The 19,456-nt window shown below is 33.7% G+C and overlaps 1 protein-coding gene across 1 annotated transcript in view; it reads left to right on the top strand.

The window, feature by feature from the left end:
* Positions 1-19,456, top strand: part of EYS (EGF-like photoreceptor maintenance factor) — a 1,911,700-nt gene that overhangs the window by 725,166 nt on the left and 1,167,078 nt on the right. The window contains exons 17-18 of the mRNA XM_035296026.3: positions 15,617-15,788; positions 16,712-16,790. Coding sequence (XP_035151917.3) covers positions 15,617-15,788; positions 16,712-16,790 — 251 coding nt within the window. The remainder of the gene's footprint in view (positions 1-15,616; positions 15,789-16,711; positions 16,791-19,456) is intronic.

The following is a 19,456-nucleotide window of genomic DNA, read 5'->3' as shown; positions in this document are numbered from 1 at the left end:
GCTTCTGGCAGCATCTGTTCTTTGTGCTTAGGATTGTCTTGTCTATGTGGGCTCACTTTTGGTTTCATATGAAATTTAAGATGGGTTTTTCCAGTTCTGTGAAGATCATTGGTAGCTTGATGGGAACAGCATTGAATCTGTAAATTACTTTGGGCAGTATGGCCATTTTCATGATACTTATTCTTCCTAACCATAAGCATGGAATGTTTTTCCATCTGTTTGTGTCCTCTCTCATTTCCTTGAGCAGTGGTTTGTAGCTCTCTCTGAAGACATCCTTTATATCCTGTTAGTTGTATTCCTAGATATTTTATTCTTTGTGGCAGTTGTGAATGGCAGTTCATTCGTGATTTGGCTCTAAGTCTGTTGTTGATGTATAGGAATGCTTGTGATTTCTGCACATTGATTTTGTATCCTGAGACTTTGCTGAAGTTGCTTATCAGTTTCAGGAGATTTTGGGCTGAGATGATCGATTCTTCTAAATATGCAATCATGTTGTCTGCAAATAGAGACAATTTGACTTCCTCCTTTCCTAGTTGAATACTCTTATTTCTTTTTCTTCCCTGATTGCTCTGGTTAAAACTTCCAATACTATGTTGAATAGGAATGGTGAGAGAGGGCACCCTTGTCTAGTGTGTTTTCAAAGGGATTGCTTCCAGTTTTTGCCCATTCAGTATGATATTGACTGTGAGTTTATTGTAGATAGTGTCTATTATTTTGAGATATGTTCCATTGATACCTTGTTTATTGAGAGTTTTTTAGCATAAAGGGCTGTTGAATTTTGTTGAAGGTCTTCTTTGCATCTATTGAGTTAATTATGTGGTTTTTGTCTTTGGTTCTGTTTATGTGGTGAATTATGTTTATAGACTTGTGTATTTTCAACCAGCCTTGCATCCCCAGGATGAAACCTACTTGATTGTGGTGAATAAGCTTTGATGTGCTGTTGCATTCGGTTTGCCAGTATTTTATTGAAGATTTTTGCATCTATGTTCATCATGGATATTGGCCTGAAATTTTCTTTTTTAGTTGTGTCTATGCCAGGTTTTGGTATCAGGATGATGTTGGTCTCATAAAATGAGTTACAGAGGATTCCCTCTTTTTGTATTGTTTGGAATAATTTCCGAAGGAATGGTACCAGCTCTTCTTTGTACATCTGGTAGAATTTGGCTGTGAAAAGTCCATCTGGTGCTGGACTTTTTTTGGTTGGTAGGCTTTTAATTGCTGTCTCAACTTCAGACCTTGTTTTTGTTCTGTTCAGGGATCTACTTCTTCCTGGTTTAATCTAGGGAGGGTGGAAGTGTCCAGGTATTTACCCATTTCTTCTAGACTTACTGGTTTATGTGCATAGAGTTGTTTGTAGTAATTTTTGATGGTAGTTTGTATTTCTGTGGAATCTGTGGTGATATCCCCTTTATCCTTTTTTATTACATCTATTCGATTCTTCTTTCTTTTTTAGTCTGGCTAGTGGTCTATCTATATTGTTGATCTTGCCCAAAAACTAGCTCCTTTATTTATTGATTTTTTGAAGGGTTTTTTTGTGTCTGTATTTCTTTCACTTCTGCTCTGATTTAACTTATTTCTTGTCTTCTGCTAGCTTTTGGATTTGTTTTATCTTGCTCCTCTATTTCTGTTAATTGTGATGATACAGTGTCAATTTTAGATCTTTTCTTATTTCTCATATGGGCATTTAGTGCTATAAATTTTCCTCTAGACACTCTTTTAAATGTGTCCCAGAGATTCTGGTACATTGTGTCTTTGTTCTCATTGGTTTCAAATGACATCTTTATTTCTGTCTTCATTTCATTATTTATCCAGTAGTCATTCAGAAGCAGACTGTGTCCATGTAGTTGTGTGGTTCTGACTTAACTACTTAATCCTAACTTATAATTTGATTGCACTGTGGTCTGAGAAACCGGCTGTTATGATTTCTGTTCTTTTGCACTTGCTGAGGAGTGATTTGTTTCCAATTATGTGGTTAATTTTAGAGCAAGTGTGATGTGGTCCTGAGAAGAATGTATATTCTGTGGATTTGGGGTGGAGAGTTCTGTAGATATAGGTTAGGTCTGCTTGGTCAAGATCTGAGTTCAAGTCCGGTATATCCTTGTTAATTTTCTGTCTCTTTGATCTTCTAATATTGACAGTGGTGTGTTAAAGTCTTCCACTATTATTGTGTGGGAGTCTAAGTCTCTTTGTAGGTTGTTAAGAACTTGCTTTATGTATCTGGGTACTCCTGTATGTGGTGCATATGCATTTAGAATAGTTGGCTCTTCTTGTTGCATTGATCCTTTTACCATTATATAATGCCCTTCTTTGTCTCTTTTGATCTTTGATGGTTTAAAGTCCATTTTATCAGAGACTATGATTGCAACCCATATGTTTTTACAATAGAAAGGGAGGAAGGCTAGGCATTTGATGATTAGCCCAAAAGAAGTAGAGATGTATTTTATATATCACTTATTTTTAATGCCACTATTCTATCATCATCCTAATTTAGGGCTTACTGATTCACATCTGAACTGATAATACTGCCACGTTATTGCACTCATTGTCTCTAGACTTGACAGGTAGTTTTCAATGTTGTTTCATTCTATTTTTATAGAATAAAGTTTAAATCTGTTATTACGTAGTATACCAACAATTGATTCAGTTGTTTAGCAGTGAGTATTGTAATTCATTTTCTGTGTTGAAACCCAGATCTATTAACCCAGCTAACAATAGCCTGATCTTCAAGAAGTTGAGTATTATCCTATGGCTAAGTTTGTTATATAAAACGAGAACACAACTGGTACCTAAGTCTGGTGCCATGCTTTTATCACCAGTCCTTCGGAGCACATAAGATTCAATGAGTATTAATAATAAAATGACTTCTATTGTCATCTTGGTATTAAAATCTTGCTCCAAGTTTATTTTTAAATTCTCAGCCGCATTAAGCTGTTAGTGACTGTATTATTCTGTAACATTGTGGAGAAATTTTCTGCTACACACACACATGCAGATACACACCACATACTTTCTCCTATCCTTTCAACAGCTCCCTCAACAACAACCTTTGTTTTCTTTCCTCATCCTTATGCACATGTTTTCTAATTCTCTAATACTCTGCTCAACCCCAAATTAGTACTTAGGGAAGTAGATTTCCAGTAGTGTGATGGAGACAGCTAACAGTGCTCATTAGAGCTGAATATTAGTTTTTATAAACGTTTTGAGTTGGTAGACATAATTTTGGGACATTGAAATAAATAGGATGGGAGTACTACTCCAAGGGAATGAAACTATATTATAAATAAGTCCTTGGTTTCTGATTTTTTTTCTTCCAAGAGCCAGTTAAACATTTACTAGTACAATACCGTAACTTTATATCTTTAAACTCCTTTGATTTCTACGTAACACATATTGGGCTACTCACTTTAAATCAGAAGACTTCAAAACATATTGTCATTATTATTTGATATTGGACTGTCTCTCAGCAGTACGACCGTCAGTTTGCCTTATGTATTTCCTGTGGTTAACATCAACTTAACAGGTTGGTTTATGCATAAATCAAATCAAAAAATAAGTAACATGTTTGTTAATTGTAATATGCAATAGAGAAAGTTCTATAATTATCACTTAACATTCTATTTCAAATTATTCTTAAAATTAAATAATATAGAGACTTATTTTTACAGTGTTACTCTATAAACAATATTCTTTTATCAAACAGTGAATTAGGTACAGCTTATAAGCCATTGTCTATACCTTTGGATCAATAAAATATTTTGCTATTGATTTAAGGATTAAAGCAATCACCTCCAATACGATAGTTTCTTAATATTAGAAAATTAAATCTCAATGTAACTAGGTCACTGGATATTTTTAATCATGATATTTTACTTCTGTGACAAAACTGACATAGTCTTTAAAGTGTGCTTTCTATTTAAGTAAATTATGGAATTAGGAGTATGGAGAACAGTAGAAATTAATTTCAAAATTTTCCATTTTATCATACAGCTCTGTATTAAGAATAATAGCAATTAGAAATGAATTTACTACAATGCTAATATGTTTAAACTTTATGCTCTTTACAAAGAAGGGGTTGTTCTAAAGTATTGTGTCTTATTTTATATTTGTAATCATGTTTTTTATATTAAACAATACCTCCAAAATTGTGTACGTTTCAGATCACTTTTTGGTTCTGATAAAGAACATTTATTTTTCACTCTGAGTGTTCTGGCTCACAGCTTGTTCTCAGTGACTGGTGGGTCTGCTTTGTTTTCCCAAAGGGTTTTACTTGAATGTGTTCTATTGACTCATTGAACCTAAATCAATCTTTATGTCAGAATGTGTCTGTGCCTAACCTGCAGGGGATAAACAAAATCCTTAAATTTCATCAAGGCCCTGGTTTGGGGCCCATTCAAATGAAGAATTAAAATTAGAGTTTTTCATTGATCTCCAGTTTCTTGGTAGAGTTATCAGAAATAAGAGAAACATACATTGTAAAATATCACAAATTTTGTTCAAAACCCTAATATGCTGTAAAAGTGATTCTATTTGTCAACTTCTAATCACATAATTTTAGGTCATTCAATCTTACATTTTTTTAATTACAAAGGAAAGATTTCAGTGCTTAAGATGTATTTTCCCTATGTAAAAGTATAATTTTGACTAATTGGCAATTAAAGGCTGACTAGTTCATTTCTAATTGTTATAAAAAAAGTTACAAGCTACTTTGATTCAAAAAATTAAGTGTGAGCTCACTGATAAGGGAAACATGTTATTGTTATATTTATTTTCAGAGGCAATAATAAAATTATGTAATGATTGGTTTGACCTCATGTTTCTATGCCATTACTCCTAACTTAATGGCTCATGAAGTCTGCAAAGTCACAGAAAAAATGTTGGAGCTGCTAAGAAGGGTGAACAACAGCAACACCCAATGGCGAGTTATATAACATTTCAATGTTTTTACACTACTCATGTCATTACATTCCACTGATTATCAGCCTTGTTTATCTGAAGCAAAATTGTCCTATAATTCACACTTTAAGCCTAATTAAAATGTTTGCTTAGCTACACACAGGTTACCTAAAACCAAATTATTTTCACTAAATTATTATTCATTAAAAAAGTTGTTTTGATGGCAAGCTAGTTTTTAATCCTATTTAGTGTAGTCCTACTGAAATACTTTACTGTGTAAAGGTGGTGAGGTACATATAACATGAAATAAGATTGTGGTATTGAAGTACAAGAAATAAGGTATGCATACTCAGAAACAGAGTTATATGCATTAATCTTTATCTGTAATAAGCCATAAAATTAATCCTAATGATCTCAGTTCTTATTCTTATGAGTTGAATTGGGGAATGTGGCAGGGTCTAATGGTTTGAACTCAGCGATGCTCATAAGAATATTTGAGGCACTCATTTAGACAAGCTTAGAGCAATCATTTCTAAAGAGTATCCTTTGAAATACTTAGAATGCAGTAAATTTGTGTAGACACATTTAATTCTCACATTAGCCCTATGAGATAGAAAACACTATTGTATATATGGTCAATAAGACTTTATTTGTAGCTTCATGAGATGAAATTGATGTCCAAAAAACTACACACATTTAATATATGCATCTTGATGAATTTTGACATATGCATGTATCCATGATACTGTCACCAAAATCAAGATAATAAACATATTCATCACTTTCCCAGATTTTCTCATATTCGTGTGTGTGTGTGTGTGTGTGTGTGTATTTACTAATGTATTTCTTGTGGTAAGAACATTTAACATGAAACGTATCCTAATATTCTGAAGTGTACAACACCATATGGTAACTATAGGTACTATTCTTAATAGCTTATCTCTAGAAATTATTTATCTTGCATAACTGAAATTTTATGCCCATTGAATATACAACTACCCATTTTCTCCCCCCTCAGCTTCTGGAACCCACCATTCTATTCTCTGTGTCTGTAAGTTCGATGATTAGATACCTCATAACAAATAGAATCATGCAGTGTTTGCTTTAATTATAACAGACCTAGGAACTAAACAGTACTTTAAATAGTGAGCTATTTTCTGCCTTATATTAGCAAGGGTTAGAATCATTTGTTTGAAATAAAATTTCCTGATTGTATTAATATTAATGTCAGTTGATAAATCATAACCACATACATGCATGTGAATGTGTGAAGTTCATAAGTTCTGACAGTATTTTAACATGTTAATCAGAGTCAATACGCAGGGGCCGCAAATAATAAGTAATTACATATATATTATAACAGAAGTTGGACTTATCTATAAACTGTTACCTCTGTTGTCTAATACCTTCCATTTTTAATCAGTCCTCATATGCCTGTTTGTACTTATATATTCTGCATATCTTCACCTTGAACTTCTCACTTTCCAAAACTCAACATAGTTGCCTAACTAAACACATGCCTCAATTCACATATGTTTCTTGACTCACTCATGTAGAGTGATCTAAAAACGATGAGTAACTAATGTGAATCAGAATATCGCTTTTGCTTGTCTTAGCAGTTTTTTGAAGGGTATTTTGATTATCTTCTTTAAAAGTTTTTATAATGACATAGTAATTGTTTTTATGAGTTTTCAATAAACCGTGAAGTCCTCTAACATCTGACCACATTCCTGTGGTAATGAGGTCTAAGAGCGAGAACACTTCACTTAATTCTGGCCTGATATTAATGAATTGTCCCCATTCTTTTTATCAAAGAGGTAGGAAAAGATGAGGAGAAATAAGACTTAAATGAACATCATTAACATCATGGTCATCATTTGTATTATCAAATATTTATTGAAACTTGTCCTTTTCCAAAGCTCTAAGGTCTACTTGTAATGAATTTTAAAAGCCTCTGTCCAAACCTCAGATATTTACAGACAGGAAAATAAAGCATCGGTAAAAGTTCCTTGGAGAGCTTTTGAAAACAGATATAATATTCTAATAAATTCTTTCCAAACAATGAGAATATTAGCAAATGATTGTTAATCAAATGCTAAGTCTATGCTGGTTTCATCCAGTTCTTAATATGTACTGCCAGCATTTTTATCAATGATATAAATTTTCCTAGTAACTACTTCATTTGCTTTCAATATTTTTCTTTTCTTTTTTATTATACTTTAAGTTCGGGGGTACATGTGCAGATCATGCAGGTTTGTTACTTAGGTATATACATTTTTCTTTAAAATTTTGGACAAAAAATGTTAAAAGTGTTCAGAAAATATTAATTTCCTGGAAACTTTTTCATAGGTTAGGCTTTCCAAGAGAGAGACTGAAATTAGCATGTAGATGATTTATTGATGACTACTTTCAACAATACCTGTGAGGGGAAAGAGAAGTAGGCATGAGAAAGGAAGACGTTGAGCTAAGATGTAGTTATAACAAGCCTCAGCTGATCCTTCCAGGAACTTTGAGATGGAGATGGCCCTTCAAAGTTGATCTGTATTGAGTCACATTTACTCATTCTACAGCACAGGGGAGGCCTAAACTTGGGCAAGGCAGACCATTTTGGCCAAGGGAAATTCACTTCCTGGGGAAGAATTTCACTTTGAACTTGGTAGGAAACTCCTCTATTTGTGAAATTGAGTGTTGCTGCTCTGAATGGCATCCTGTGATGCTCATTACTTTACTATAGTCAATGCTTTGTGCTGCTCAGATCTACCTGGCTTCTAAAATAAGTAAACCTAATCTGGAAACAGATACCACAAATTCTAACTTGTCTCATCCTGGGTAAATGTGCAAAATCACTTTTGGGGATTACTGGGAAGAACTCCAATATCTCTTACTGAAGTTGAATTTCGTACTGCATCTGATGCTTCTCTTCCTCCTCTCCTGTGCAAATTTTATATTATCCTCATCCTTAGCTAGAAAATATATTGGCCTACTAGATTATCTGATAATGTAACCTAGAATAATATGCCTGAGAAATGATCTCCTAGAAAGGATGTGACTTTTTTGTTTGTCCATATCCTGATAATATTGGATGAATGACAATGAAGACTCTATTTAGTAGATAACCTTAATGACATAATTTCATCCTTGTCCCTAATTTATAACAGCATTCTACTTCCCCTGCTCCCCATCATCAGCATCATTTACCTTTGTATCTTACTCCATTCGAGCTGTGGTCGCAAAATACCATGGACTGGGTAGCTTATAAATAACAGAAACTTTTTTCTTGTAGGTCCAAAGACTGGAAAGTCTGAAATCAAGGTGGCAGCAGATTTGGTGTCCAGTGAAGGTCATTTTCTAGTAAATAGACTGTGCCTTCTAGCTGTGTCCTTAGATGATGGAAGGTTCTCCTGGGCTTATTTTATAAGAGCACTAATTCCATTGACGAGGGCTGTGCTTTTATGACTTAATCACTGTAAGGGTTATGATTTCAGCATGAGAATTTGGGGGGAACACAGACATTTCAGTCCATAGCATAATAAGGAACTTCTTTCCTTGACTGATAGTTCCTTAGCACAAAAAGCCTGTCACAACCATACATTTCAAAAAGGGATTCTAGTGGTATTATCTGGCATGAAGATCCCTCCCCTGGTAGTTAGTACCTCTAGCCCCCTGGAGACTATGTTTTCAGAAATGCAAAGCACAAATTACACAGTTGTTCACAAAGAAAGATGTCACATGTGTCCACTCACTTTTATCTTCTAGTTCCCAATTCCATATATTATACCTATTGGGAACAAAGCATCATATAATGATTATTGATCTAGGGTTCATTCTATAAGATGGTGTTCCATCCCCGCAAGCTGTCATCTCCAGATTGGCACCTCAGTTACACCTAGTAATTTTTGGATGGTGTGCTACGTCATAAACCAACAGATCCATCATTAACTGACTGCTACTATGTTTTGTTGTAAGGTAGCTTTCTTGGTCCAGTGAGATGTTATGAGAGCTCTCATATTGATGAATCAACACCACATGTGCCCTGGAGTTGTAATGCTGGCCAAACACCTATTGGCAGGAGAAGCAAGAAAGGCTGCCCATTAAGTGTGTGGTAGCTATGGTCTCTCTGTTCCTGGAAGATTGGGTATATGAGAGAAGAGGTAGGCAACTAAGTCTTACAACATAGGGGGCCATACATTGGGTCCATGCACAGGACTACATATTTGCCACTCTAGCTACTGTGTTGATGCCTATTGTACCACTACTTTGGTGGCTGATGTCTGAGAATGACAGAAGTTAACTGGCTGAGTTATTTCTGTATGGTTCTTTAGTGCCTCTTCTGCATTAATATGCATTACAGGGACTTTCACACTTCATGCCTACTCGCAGTTGTCCAATATATGACTCTCATATTTCCCTGACCCAGATAGTCTCATATTTTACCTTACAGTCCAGCCATGTCATTTGTCACTGCCTATAACTCCATGCATATTCTTATCTTAGGCTATTTCCACCCAAAGAGTATGACCAGGTCCTATGACTGAGGTCTACCCATTGGAAGATTTTCCCTTTTGCTTTATCTTCTTGTGCAACCACTTAATAAGGCTCTAGGCAAGCAGCAATCCATCTCCAGTTTATACCCATATACCAAGTCAACCCATCTATGAATGAAGCTCAGAGATTTTATTTTTCTTCTAGATGGCTGTAAGGGAGGGCCCACCCAGAAACAGTGTGAAGTTAGGATGAGCTTCTGTTGCAACTGAAGTATGTACGTTAGGATTGCAACTATCTGTGATCTCTGGTATACTCAAAAACAATTCCTGATGTACTACCTACTGTAGATTGCTACTGCTCTTGCCAAATGTATTGGCAATTCTGTCAATTGCCAACTTGATGCCCCATGGTCAGGTGTTTCCTCTCTACTGGTACCCAGACGTATGCCAGAAACCATTTCTCAATTTCGGGATAATTCTCGGCTATGTACGTCTTGGTTTTTGTATAGAGCTTGGGTCTATGATTCTTCCTCTGGCACTGCTATGATTCCTAATCATCATATTTTCCACTACATGTATCTTTAATACCATAGAGGCTTCTAAGCTATATGACCCAAACAGCAAAATAGCTTGTGCACTGTCTGAAATTGCTACAGAGTTCCACTAATTTAGCAAAATTCATGCCATTATCTCTTAGAATATTTCTCCTATCATATTATCTCTCCCTTTTACTTTAGGGATTCCAGTTGCAAGTCAGTTAGAACCTTTCATATTATTCTACATCTCTTAGAAGCTTTGTTCTCTTTCCTTACTCTTTTTACCTCCAGATATTTCCTTTTGACTAATTTATGTTTGCTTACCTTTAAGTTTATTGATTCTTTCCTATGTCCAGTCCACTGATAAGATAATTAATTCTTCATCTTATATCATTTTCCAAGACTTTACATTTGAATAGTTTTATAGTTTCAATCTCTCTTTTTATACCCCTCATTGATTCAGTCATCTGTCCACCTTTTATAAAATATGTTTAACATCTCAGTCATGTTTTAAATAGTTATTTTAAATTTCTTGTCTGATAATGTCAACCTCTCTGTCAACTTTATTCTTATTCCATCATTTTTTTCTGAATTTTTTTGTACATCTCATAATTTTTTATTTACCTAACTTTAAACACCAAGACCATGTGTTTGCTTAGATTATTCTTCATGGAATAGCATTTGCTGGATTGCCTACCTTTTATATGACAGTTGAAATTGTTTTTAATTTAAACATTGTTCATAATAAGAAACCTTCACAAAACTCTCATTTTGCTTTAATGAAACTCTTACGACTTTTTAAAATTTTTTAATTCAAAATGCTGAGAAGTATGAATTTGAATTTTCAAAGTCATTGATTCTTAATAAATTATGTAATTGTGTGCCTGTACTAATTTTATTATGTCATTTATAAATATTATGCTATTTTATCAATTTTAGCCATTTTCAAAATGTTTTCACAATTTGGATGTATTCAGTAGTAGCTAAGCAGAGTATTTTGATCATTTGTTACATGAAAAGTTTTGTATTTGGCATTTTCATGAAATAAAAGTAAATAGATGTGATCCCTATGCTCAAATAACAAGCAATAAGGTATAGAAGATAAAACAATAATTCAAATAAACACTAAAGAGATGCTGAAAAATCATATCAGCTGATATGAATTGGAGATAGCAAAAGGAATATTTAAAATTAACTAGAATTTTGTAAGACCTCAAATGAGAAAAAATAAAAAAACAGGTGGCAGACAGAGAGGTAGAAATGACATTTCAGGCAGAACTATCAGGAACTCACACAGATATGAGAAACTATAGAGAATATTTAATTTTAAACCAGTTTGATAGAAAGCAGTGGTCCTTAGCTCTGATTTACAATCATCTAGAGAGATTTTTTAAAATATAACTTGTCAGTCCTATTCCTCAGAGATTCAGATTTAGGATTTTGTATTTTTTAAAAAGCTCCTCAAGTGATTGTATTATTCAGTCAGGTTTATAAACCAGTAGATGAGAGTAGCTGATAATATATATCAGAGCAGCGACAAGAAGGAAAGATTGGAACAAAGAATTCGGTTTTAGGCTAGGGAAACCACATTTGTTTCAGGGGGCAATGGAGAGTTCATAAACTATGTTTTGAGGCTTTTACATGTGAAATGAAAAGAATTAAAAATCAGGAAAGTGATTTTGAAAAACTTATCCAAACATGTAACACTGACCAATGAGAAGAAGTTGGGTAAAGAGAGAATGAAGAGAAAGTAAGAAAAAAAAAACACTTTCTGAAAAAAGACAGCTGATTGACATACACACACACACACTCACACACACACAGGTATATACTACATATAATATATAATATATACATTTATTTATAAAAAAAGGAATACATATATTTCTATTGTAAATTGTGGATACATGGAAATGTTTTACTAATCATAGCTCTCAGTTTATTAATTTTAATGGTGTGATTCTGAAAAGATTCTGTAATTTTCAGTGTTAAAATATTCAATCTGTATGCAGATGTTGAGGAAGACTAGTGAAGAGGATTTTTTCATAAGTGGGATCATAGAAAAACCCCAAATTTAACAGGCAGTGATCCATTCTACTTAAAACAGAATTGCCTGCATTGTGAATGAAATGAAAAATTCTAATTTTAGAAACACAAACTGAAAATTATTTCCGACATAAACTGTCACTGTAGCACCAAAGCAGGCAGGAGGGTGGGTGGAAAGAACAATATGTTAGACATAACCAAAAGAAAAAGAGATTTATCCTGGCTCTTCTTTTGTCAAATGAAGTCCATAATGAAATCGTTAGATTGTGTGGAAATTGTCAGCTATGCTGTGACGGAGGTGGCAGCAATGCATGCCAGGTGAAAGGAACTATGCCTAAAACTGTGCCTGACACATAAATATGTATTAGATAAATTAATGAGCAGTAAGAAATACCTGGTATTTAATGCAATATAGGCAAAAAACTGAGACTAGGGCTTTAGCCATGGCTTTAATCATATCTAAAAGTGCTATTATTTCTTTTAGATGTGCCATGTCAAAGCATAGGTATCCTATGAAGAAGATAAAGAATCTTGATGTTAAAATAATCAGGTAGCATATGTACTGTTACAGATGTATATATACATAATGACCATCTCACTACTTTGCTACAGTAGAGATGTTTTGATTCGTAGTTTATAGATGAATAACTTGGAGTTTGGGTAGATTGGTAATTATTTGTGGGAGATCATTATGAACTAAAGTCAAAGACCCTCCACAACTGTGTTTCTTTTTTTCACACATAAACATTTCTTTGTTTGAAAGTGAGAATAAAGCAGAGATCCCATTGAATATTTCCCCTTGGCTGCTCAGACAACTCTTAGTTATGCGCCTTAGAGGAAACACTATCACGCCATGCTGATTCTGACTCTTCCCCTTGCAAGGACGAACAGTTTCCCCAGATTCTCAAGAATTGCTTTGTTTGTAATGGGGAAGAGGTTTGGATTTCTGCTTTTAAAAAATGTGTAAAACAAAATATAAAAACATGCACACAGCACACATAAACCCCCATACATGTATATGATAAGGATTTATTTTTTAATAATATTTGAATATATACTGTTTTAATGAGACACCTAAAATCTGTCCCTTCATGAAGCTAAGCTTGTCATGGAGAAATACAGACAAAAATAAATGAGTAAATTTTATAGAAACTAGAAGGAGATTACATGCCATAGAAGGAAAACATAAAATAGGATAATGGTGATTGTAGATTAAGACAAGAATACAATTTAGTATAGCATGATTGGATAGTCCTCATTGAGATACTGACATTTTAGTTAAAACCTGAAAATGTAAATTGTGAAATACTTGGAAGAGATTTCTTGGAAAGGGAACAAAAGTACAAAGTTCTTAGAGGAACAGGATGCCTAAAACTTTTGAGAAAACATAGGAGGTTAATGTAAGTAAAGATACTAGTCAGGGTGAGATTAATATAAGATGAAGTTAGAAACATAAAGGGCAATTTGGTGAATCTGAAGGACTATAATGTTAAAAATGAGAATGGTTTATAGAGAACAAAATTTTCACATTAGCTACTTATTCCATTCTTATCCTCTTTGGAGGCTACTTAGAAAGTCAGATTATAACCACAATTTTATTTAATGAATAAAACATTAGGAAAAACTGATCCTAAGATAATCTTGGTGATGTTATCTCTAGCTAAATTGAGATATATTTGCCTTTTATGGAGAGAACATTTCAACAGTGGAGTGGAGTGTCTTTTGTCAAATCTCCTCATCTCCCAACACTACTGGATGCATCCTGTCCCAAATTCTTTCAACAGTTTATGTCTCTGTCCCCAGACTTTTGTTATAAATTAATCATCTGTCTTTTTTTAACTAAAAATTTCAGCACTGACCCTGCCAGAATTCTACATAGGCATACAGAGACTTTTCACTTCCCTTCCTAATTAGAATGATCATGTCTTTGGAACTCTCAAATCACCAATTAAATATCATGTGGTTGTGATATTTTTACCAAGATTATGAAAGTAATAAAATGTTAAACGTGTACCAGACCCTGGCTAGTTGTGTTTGGTACATGCTTATACTCTATCATACCAATAAACCTATGATGTACCAATAAGTAAGCCTCATTTACAAGTGAGAAGCTAGATTGATTATGCTTGCATCAGATGTTATTGTCACACATATCAGTCCTTTCCTAGGGGAGAAACATTCTTTCCCATTCTGTTTCTGTTGGACTTAGTCATATAACTTGATTTGTAGGTGAAAGACTTAAGAGCCACCTATATTTATATTTTATTGACTAACCCAAGTCATATGACCAAGCCCAATATGAATGGGAGTGTCTTTTTTCCTCTTGAACACAGATGTCAATGTCTCTGATAGTGTATGCCTCATTAACTTTGGTTTCAGAGTGAGGACAACGTAAAGAGGATCTGTAATTCACTCTAGTCATGGAGTATGAGTAGGAAATAAAAGTGTATTATAAACCTCTGAAATTTAGTATACCTGGCACATAGTAAGGGCTCTACCTGTCAGCTATTTCCATTATTGTCTTCTTCACTATAATAAGCTTATTACTTATTTTTATTCACAACTAGATATTATGTATTGGGGTTACAAGAACCATGTTTTCCAATTGGTATCCACAGTATTACTTGACTTAGCAACTTATGCACATATCAGAGTAGCTGCAGGGCAGGTAATTTAAAGTAATGATCAGAAGCACAAGTCAGAGGAAAGAAACATGATTTAAATTCTTGTTTGCTGTTATGGCCTGTGCAATCTGGACATTTTGCTTACACTCTCAATACTTACCAGTGAACTGAGGTTAATGAGATCTTTCTATAGCTTTGATGAGCATTAACTAAAATAATGCACAGGAAGCCTTAAGGGCAGGGCACACCAATAAGTGCTCAATCAATGCTAGCTTTTAATAGTAGATGCTTGCTACTAATGGATATGATGGGCAAAGAAATTATTCTAACAATTTTACAATGATTCTGTACTTTTTCCTGTTATTTTGAACATATGAAACACAATCTTGCTTTCCATTAAGCTCTGCTTATGTTATTCTCTATGTGTTTTCTATCTGTAAATGTTGCCTCCCTAACAACATATTTTGGTTAATAGGAAGTTTATTTTTTGGCTTCATACCTCTAGTTGAGCATAGAGGTGGTTCCTGGTAGATGCCTAATAAATATTCGCTACTTGGCCTTTGAAAATCCCAGATATTTTAGCCAAAGTTAGATTTCATTTTAGAAATCTCAGAGACCATTAATAGACTCAATAAAGCCAAATTTACCTTCAAAGTCATTCTTAATTCTTGTAGGTAATAAATGTTTGACTCACAAAGACCATTACAAAAAAATTATGGATTAGTATTCACAGTGACAACTTGATGTAATTCATTACTTCACTAAATATTCTTAACAAACATCACACTAAAAACAAATCTCCTCAGTAGATTGAGCTTGTACTTTGTTTTTCTCATCCACATTAAATTAGTAGTCTGAAAGTTCACAGACCTAAATATGTTCAACCTTGAAAAATGTTTACTTTTGCTACAATATATCAAATTATCATTATAGAGAGAGGTCTTTATTTCTCGGTGATGTTTACCATAGTGAACTAACTTTTGAGTTTTATATTTAAATGGTTTCATGTTTTTCCTTGTCTGTTCCAACATAGGCATCAATTGTGAAATAAATCTAGATGAATGCCTATCAGAGCCCTGTCTCCATGATGGAGTTTGTATCGATGGCATCAATCATTATACCTGTGACTGCAAGAGTGGGTTTTTTGGAACACATTGTGAAACAAATGCAAATGATTGCCTTTCAAATCCCTGTCTACATGGAAGGTAGCTATTTTTATTTTTTTGTATTAATAGCTTTATGAAAGTATATTTAATTCACAATATTTATGACAATGTCAAGGGAAAGTTGATAAAGATAATTTTAATTATGCTCGTTCATGAAATGAGAGCTGAGTTAAGATGACAGATGCTGCCAGTTTTAGCTAATGCAATGTACTGATACATTATCTCTGCCCTTCTTTTATTTCTGTTCATTAGCATAAAGTACTTTTCAATAAATATGGATTAATTAGACTTTAATATACTTAAAGGTAACTGCTCATGTTAATAGAACTAGCAGGTAAGATGATGAGACATTCTATTATTTGCTCTATGGGGAGGTAATACAACATGCTTAGTATTTAAAGTGTTCCTAAGTAAACTGGTTCTTTCATACTTATGTGTATGAAAGGTATTTTATGACTCTATGAATCTGTATAATAACTCTCCTGCTCATGGATAAAATATTAGTTAACGCACATCTAGAGTGAAGGTGTTTCTAGAAGATGCAGGTGGCAAAGAAGACTGTAACACAGATGCACCATGCTGCTTGCTTCCACGTTACTTTTATTTTCTAATCCTGCCACCTACTTTGTAAGCAGGGAAAGGAGAATAAAGGTTGGTAGCTCATTGCAATGCAGCCTGCCCATAGCTAACTTCAGTTTCTCGCATAAGCCCTGGACACACTTTTTATCTTTTAAAACTGTTCCTTCTTTTCATTGCCATGGGGAAAATGGCAAAAATGAAAATTGATCTGATTTTTCAGTCCAGTCACCTTGAAGGATAAGAAACCCAGGAATAAACCCTGCTTTCTGTTGCTCATGGGAGTGCTTTTTTCACCTGAACTAGGAAAGAAAAGTTTAAATGGTGAAACTCCCTTGAAGTTATGCTTTAACATCTACTTATTTGAAAATTTCATTCTGTTTCAGGTGCACAGACCTTGTTAATGAATATCCATGTTCATGTGATGCAGAAGGGACTAGCATACAATGTAAGATCAAAATTCATGTAAGTCTTACAATTTTATTAAAGCTACATGACAAAAATTTAATTTAAAAGAAACATCTAATTGCTTGCTGTAGGTTTCAAAGTCATTTCTTCCACAGTTGTTGATAATTTAACTGTTCTCTCACCTTTCCTCCATGTAATTCTTTGGCTGCTCCAAACAAAACTACGAATCACAGAGTTTCTTCCTTCTCTTTTCCCTTCTTTGTCTCTTGTTATTACAGAATTCCACAGTTCCCCTCCCTCCCCCACCACCCCACCAAACTAAATCCTAGAAGTAGCCATTATCAACAGTTGCTCAAATGGCTTCAGTTTTACAATCTGTCTCGTCCTCCCAGTCTTAGGAGACAGAGGTAACTATCAATCTCTAGGGATGACATAGGATTCAATTAATTCAGACATCCCAAGGAGAATATAATTACTGGATGTATATACAAAGAAGTAGGCAACACCTTTAAATTCTCCGGATATGTCTTTCAATCTTCAGGGGTCTCATGTGGTGTGATTAGCACATAGTATTTTATATGGAATAACTCATTTGTTGAGAAATGTTGGTTGACTGAAGATTGTGACCATTCGCGGATGAGAATTTTGTGAGCTTTTTGGAATAATGGGGAGTTCTTACAAATCATTTTTGATTGACAATCACATGGTAAAAGGAGGAAGCATACAAATTAAATGTCTTTGCCATTGTGAAACCATGGGTATTTTATTTAAATTCTTTGTGCCTCACTCCCTCATTAGTAAAACATAGCTATACGATTTCTGACATCACGGGGTCATGTGTGGGAATGCACACGAAATGCAGTAGCTATTCAGTAAGTAGCCCTTCCAGATAGGGATGATGGAGTAGTTAAATGCATTCAGGGATAACCAGGATTGAATCTCTATATTGCTGTAAGTTCTGTATTGCTGCTGTATGTTCTCAGACAAATTACTTTTATTTTGAAATTGTTTTAACTATTCAATAAAAGTAATCACAGTAACTAACTCAGGTTATTGTAAGAAATAAATGAGATAATGCATGAAAACAGCACATTTTCTGACATACAGTTTTAAAAACCATAATTATCTGTTGATATTATTATTGTTTGGTTCTGGATAGTGAAAGCCATTATTGATGTGAAAAAGGAAATGTAATAAATAAATTTCCTGGCAGAGAATGAATGAACCATACACCTTGTTTGCATTACTACAAAGGCGTATTACCTGAAGAAATTTCTAAAACCATATTTCTTGATAGTACAAGTATCATCCTCTTATTTTTCAAATAAAAATATCAGTAAATAGGCACTTTTGACATATGTATGCATACCTACATACATACGTGCCCATCCAGTAATATGAGAACAATTGTTAAAAAATTCTACTTAAGTACTTCTTCTAGATTTTGTACTAATATTGTTATTTTTAACATTAAAAACAAACTCATTTTATTCAGTGAGTTTTGTCTTATTTCGTATGTCTGAGGAATAATTCTATTAAATTGCAGAGTCCCGACTCATTCATTCTAATAGCTATAAACTATTCCAAATAAACGTTAAGAGCCATACTTACCTGATGAGAGTACAGGCATACCAGCTTACCTAGATCCTGTAAATGAAGTAACTTTTTACAAAGAGTTGACTAATTTTATGAGGAAAATGACATTTCTCATTATTTCAATTTACATTTTCTCAGGTTACTCTCAAGATTGAGCATCTTTCCATATTATTATTTGCCATTTGTAGTTCCTTGTGCCTCGCCTACTAAGAGCCCTTTTTCTTTTTGCTTACTTGTCCTTTACTTTTTTGATTTTTCTGTATTGTTTTAAATTATAGATAAAATTCAGTAGTTTCTGAAAAAATGTAAATATTTTCTAAACTGTGGACACTCTTACTTTAAGCAACTTATGCATTGTGAGATTTTCCAATTATTCTTTACCTTTTCCTTTCTGACTGGACATTGCCTCCCTCCAAAGAAATCTTTCACACTGTAATATTTTAAATATATTTTTATATTCTCATCTACTAAAATTATAGAATTCATGATCATTTTAGTTCTTTAACTCACAGTGAATATGATTGATAAAAGGTGGGAATCTAACTTATTGGTTTAAGTATAATCATTTTTTCAAAAAATTTGTCAAAGGGTTAATTCTCTCTTGATTTGGATTGTTTCACTTTCCATATAATAGGATTCTATATATAGGTTAGTTCTTGAAGTATCCTGTTTCTTTACTTATTTTATCATTTGTACCAGTGCCATCTACAATAATTATTATAGTTTAATCAAATTTTTTAAAAGTTGTCATGTTTCACTAATATATTAAGTGTACTCCAAGTGTAGTTTTGGTCATTCATTCTGTAAATCTTGGATATTATTGGATGTCTTTAAGAAATTGGGATTAATAATAGTCAGATATACTTCCTACCTGGCCAGATCCACATGGAATGTGATCTACATATCTCTCTTTCTAATGGTCTATCTATCTATCTTTCTTGTGAGCTGACCTATTTATTTTATCTTTCTCTGTGCTGAAATGCTTAGATAACATCCTCTGAAGGAGATTCATGACCTTTATTACAAGGCTAAAAAGACAAGAGCAGTGGATAAAGATAAGCAGTATTACCTGAAAAGAACACCCAGGTCAATACAGAGCAAAGTGTTATATGTGAAATTTCTTGCGA

The sequence above is a fragment of the Callithrix jacchus genome, chromosome 4, assembly GCF_049354715.1.
Source record: "Callithrix jacchus isolate 240 chromosome 4, calJac240_pri, whole genome shotgun sequence".
Taxonomy (NCBI): domain Eukaryota; kingdom Metazoa; phylum Chordata; class Mammalia; order Primates; family Cebidae; genus Callithrix; species Callithrix jacchus.
Note: the sequence above shows the minus strand (reverse complement) of the source record. Positions and strands in the feature narration are given on the sequence as shown.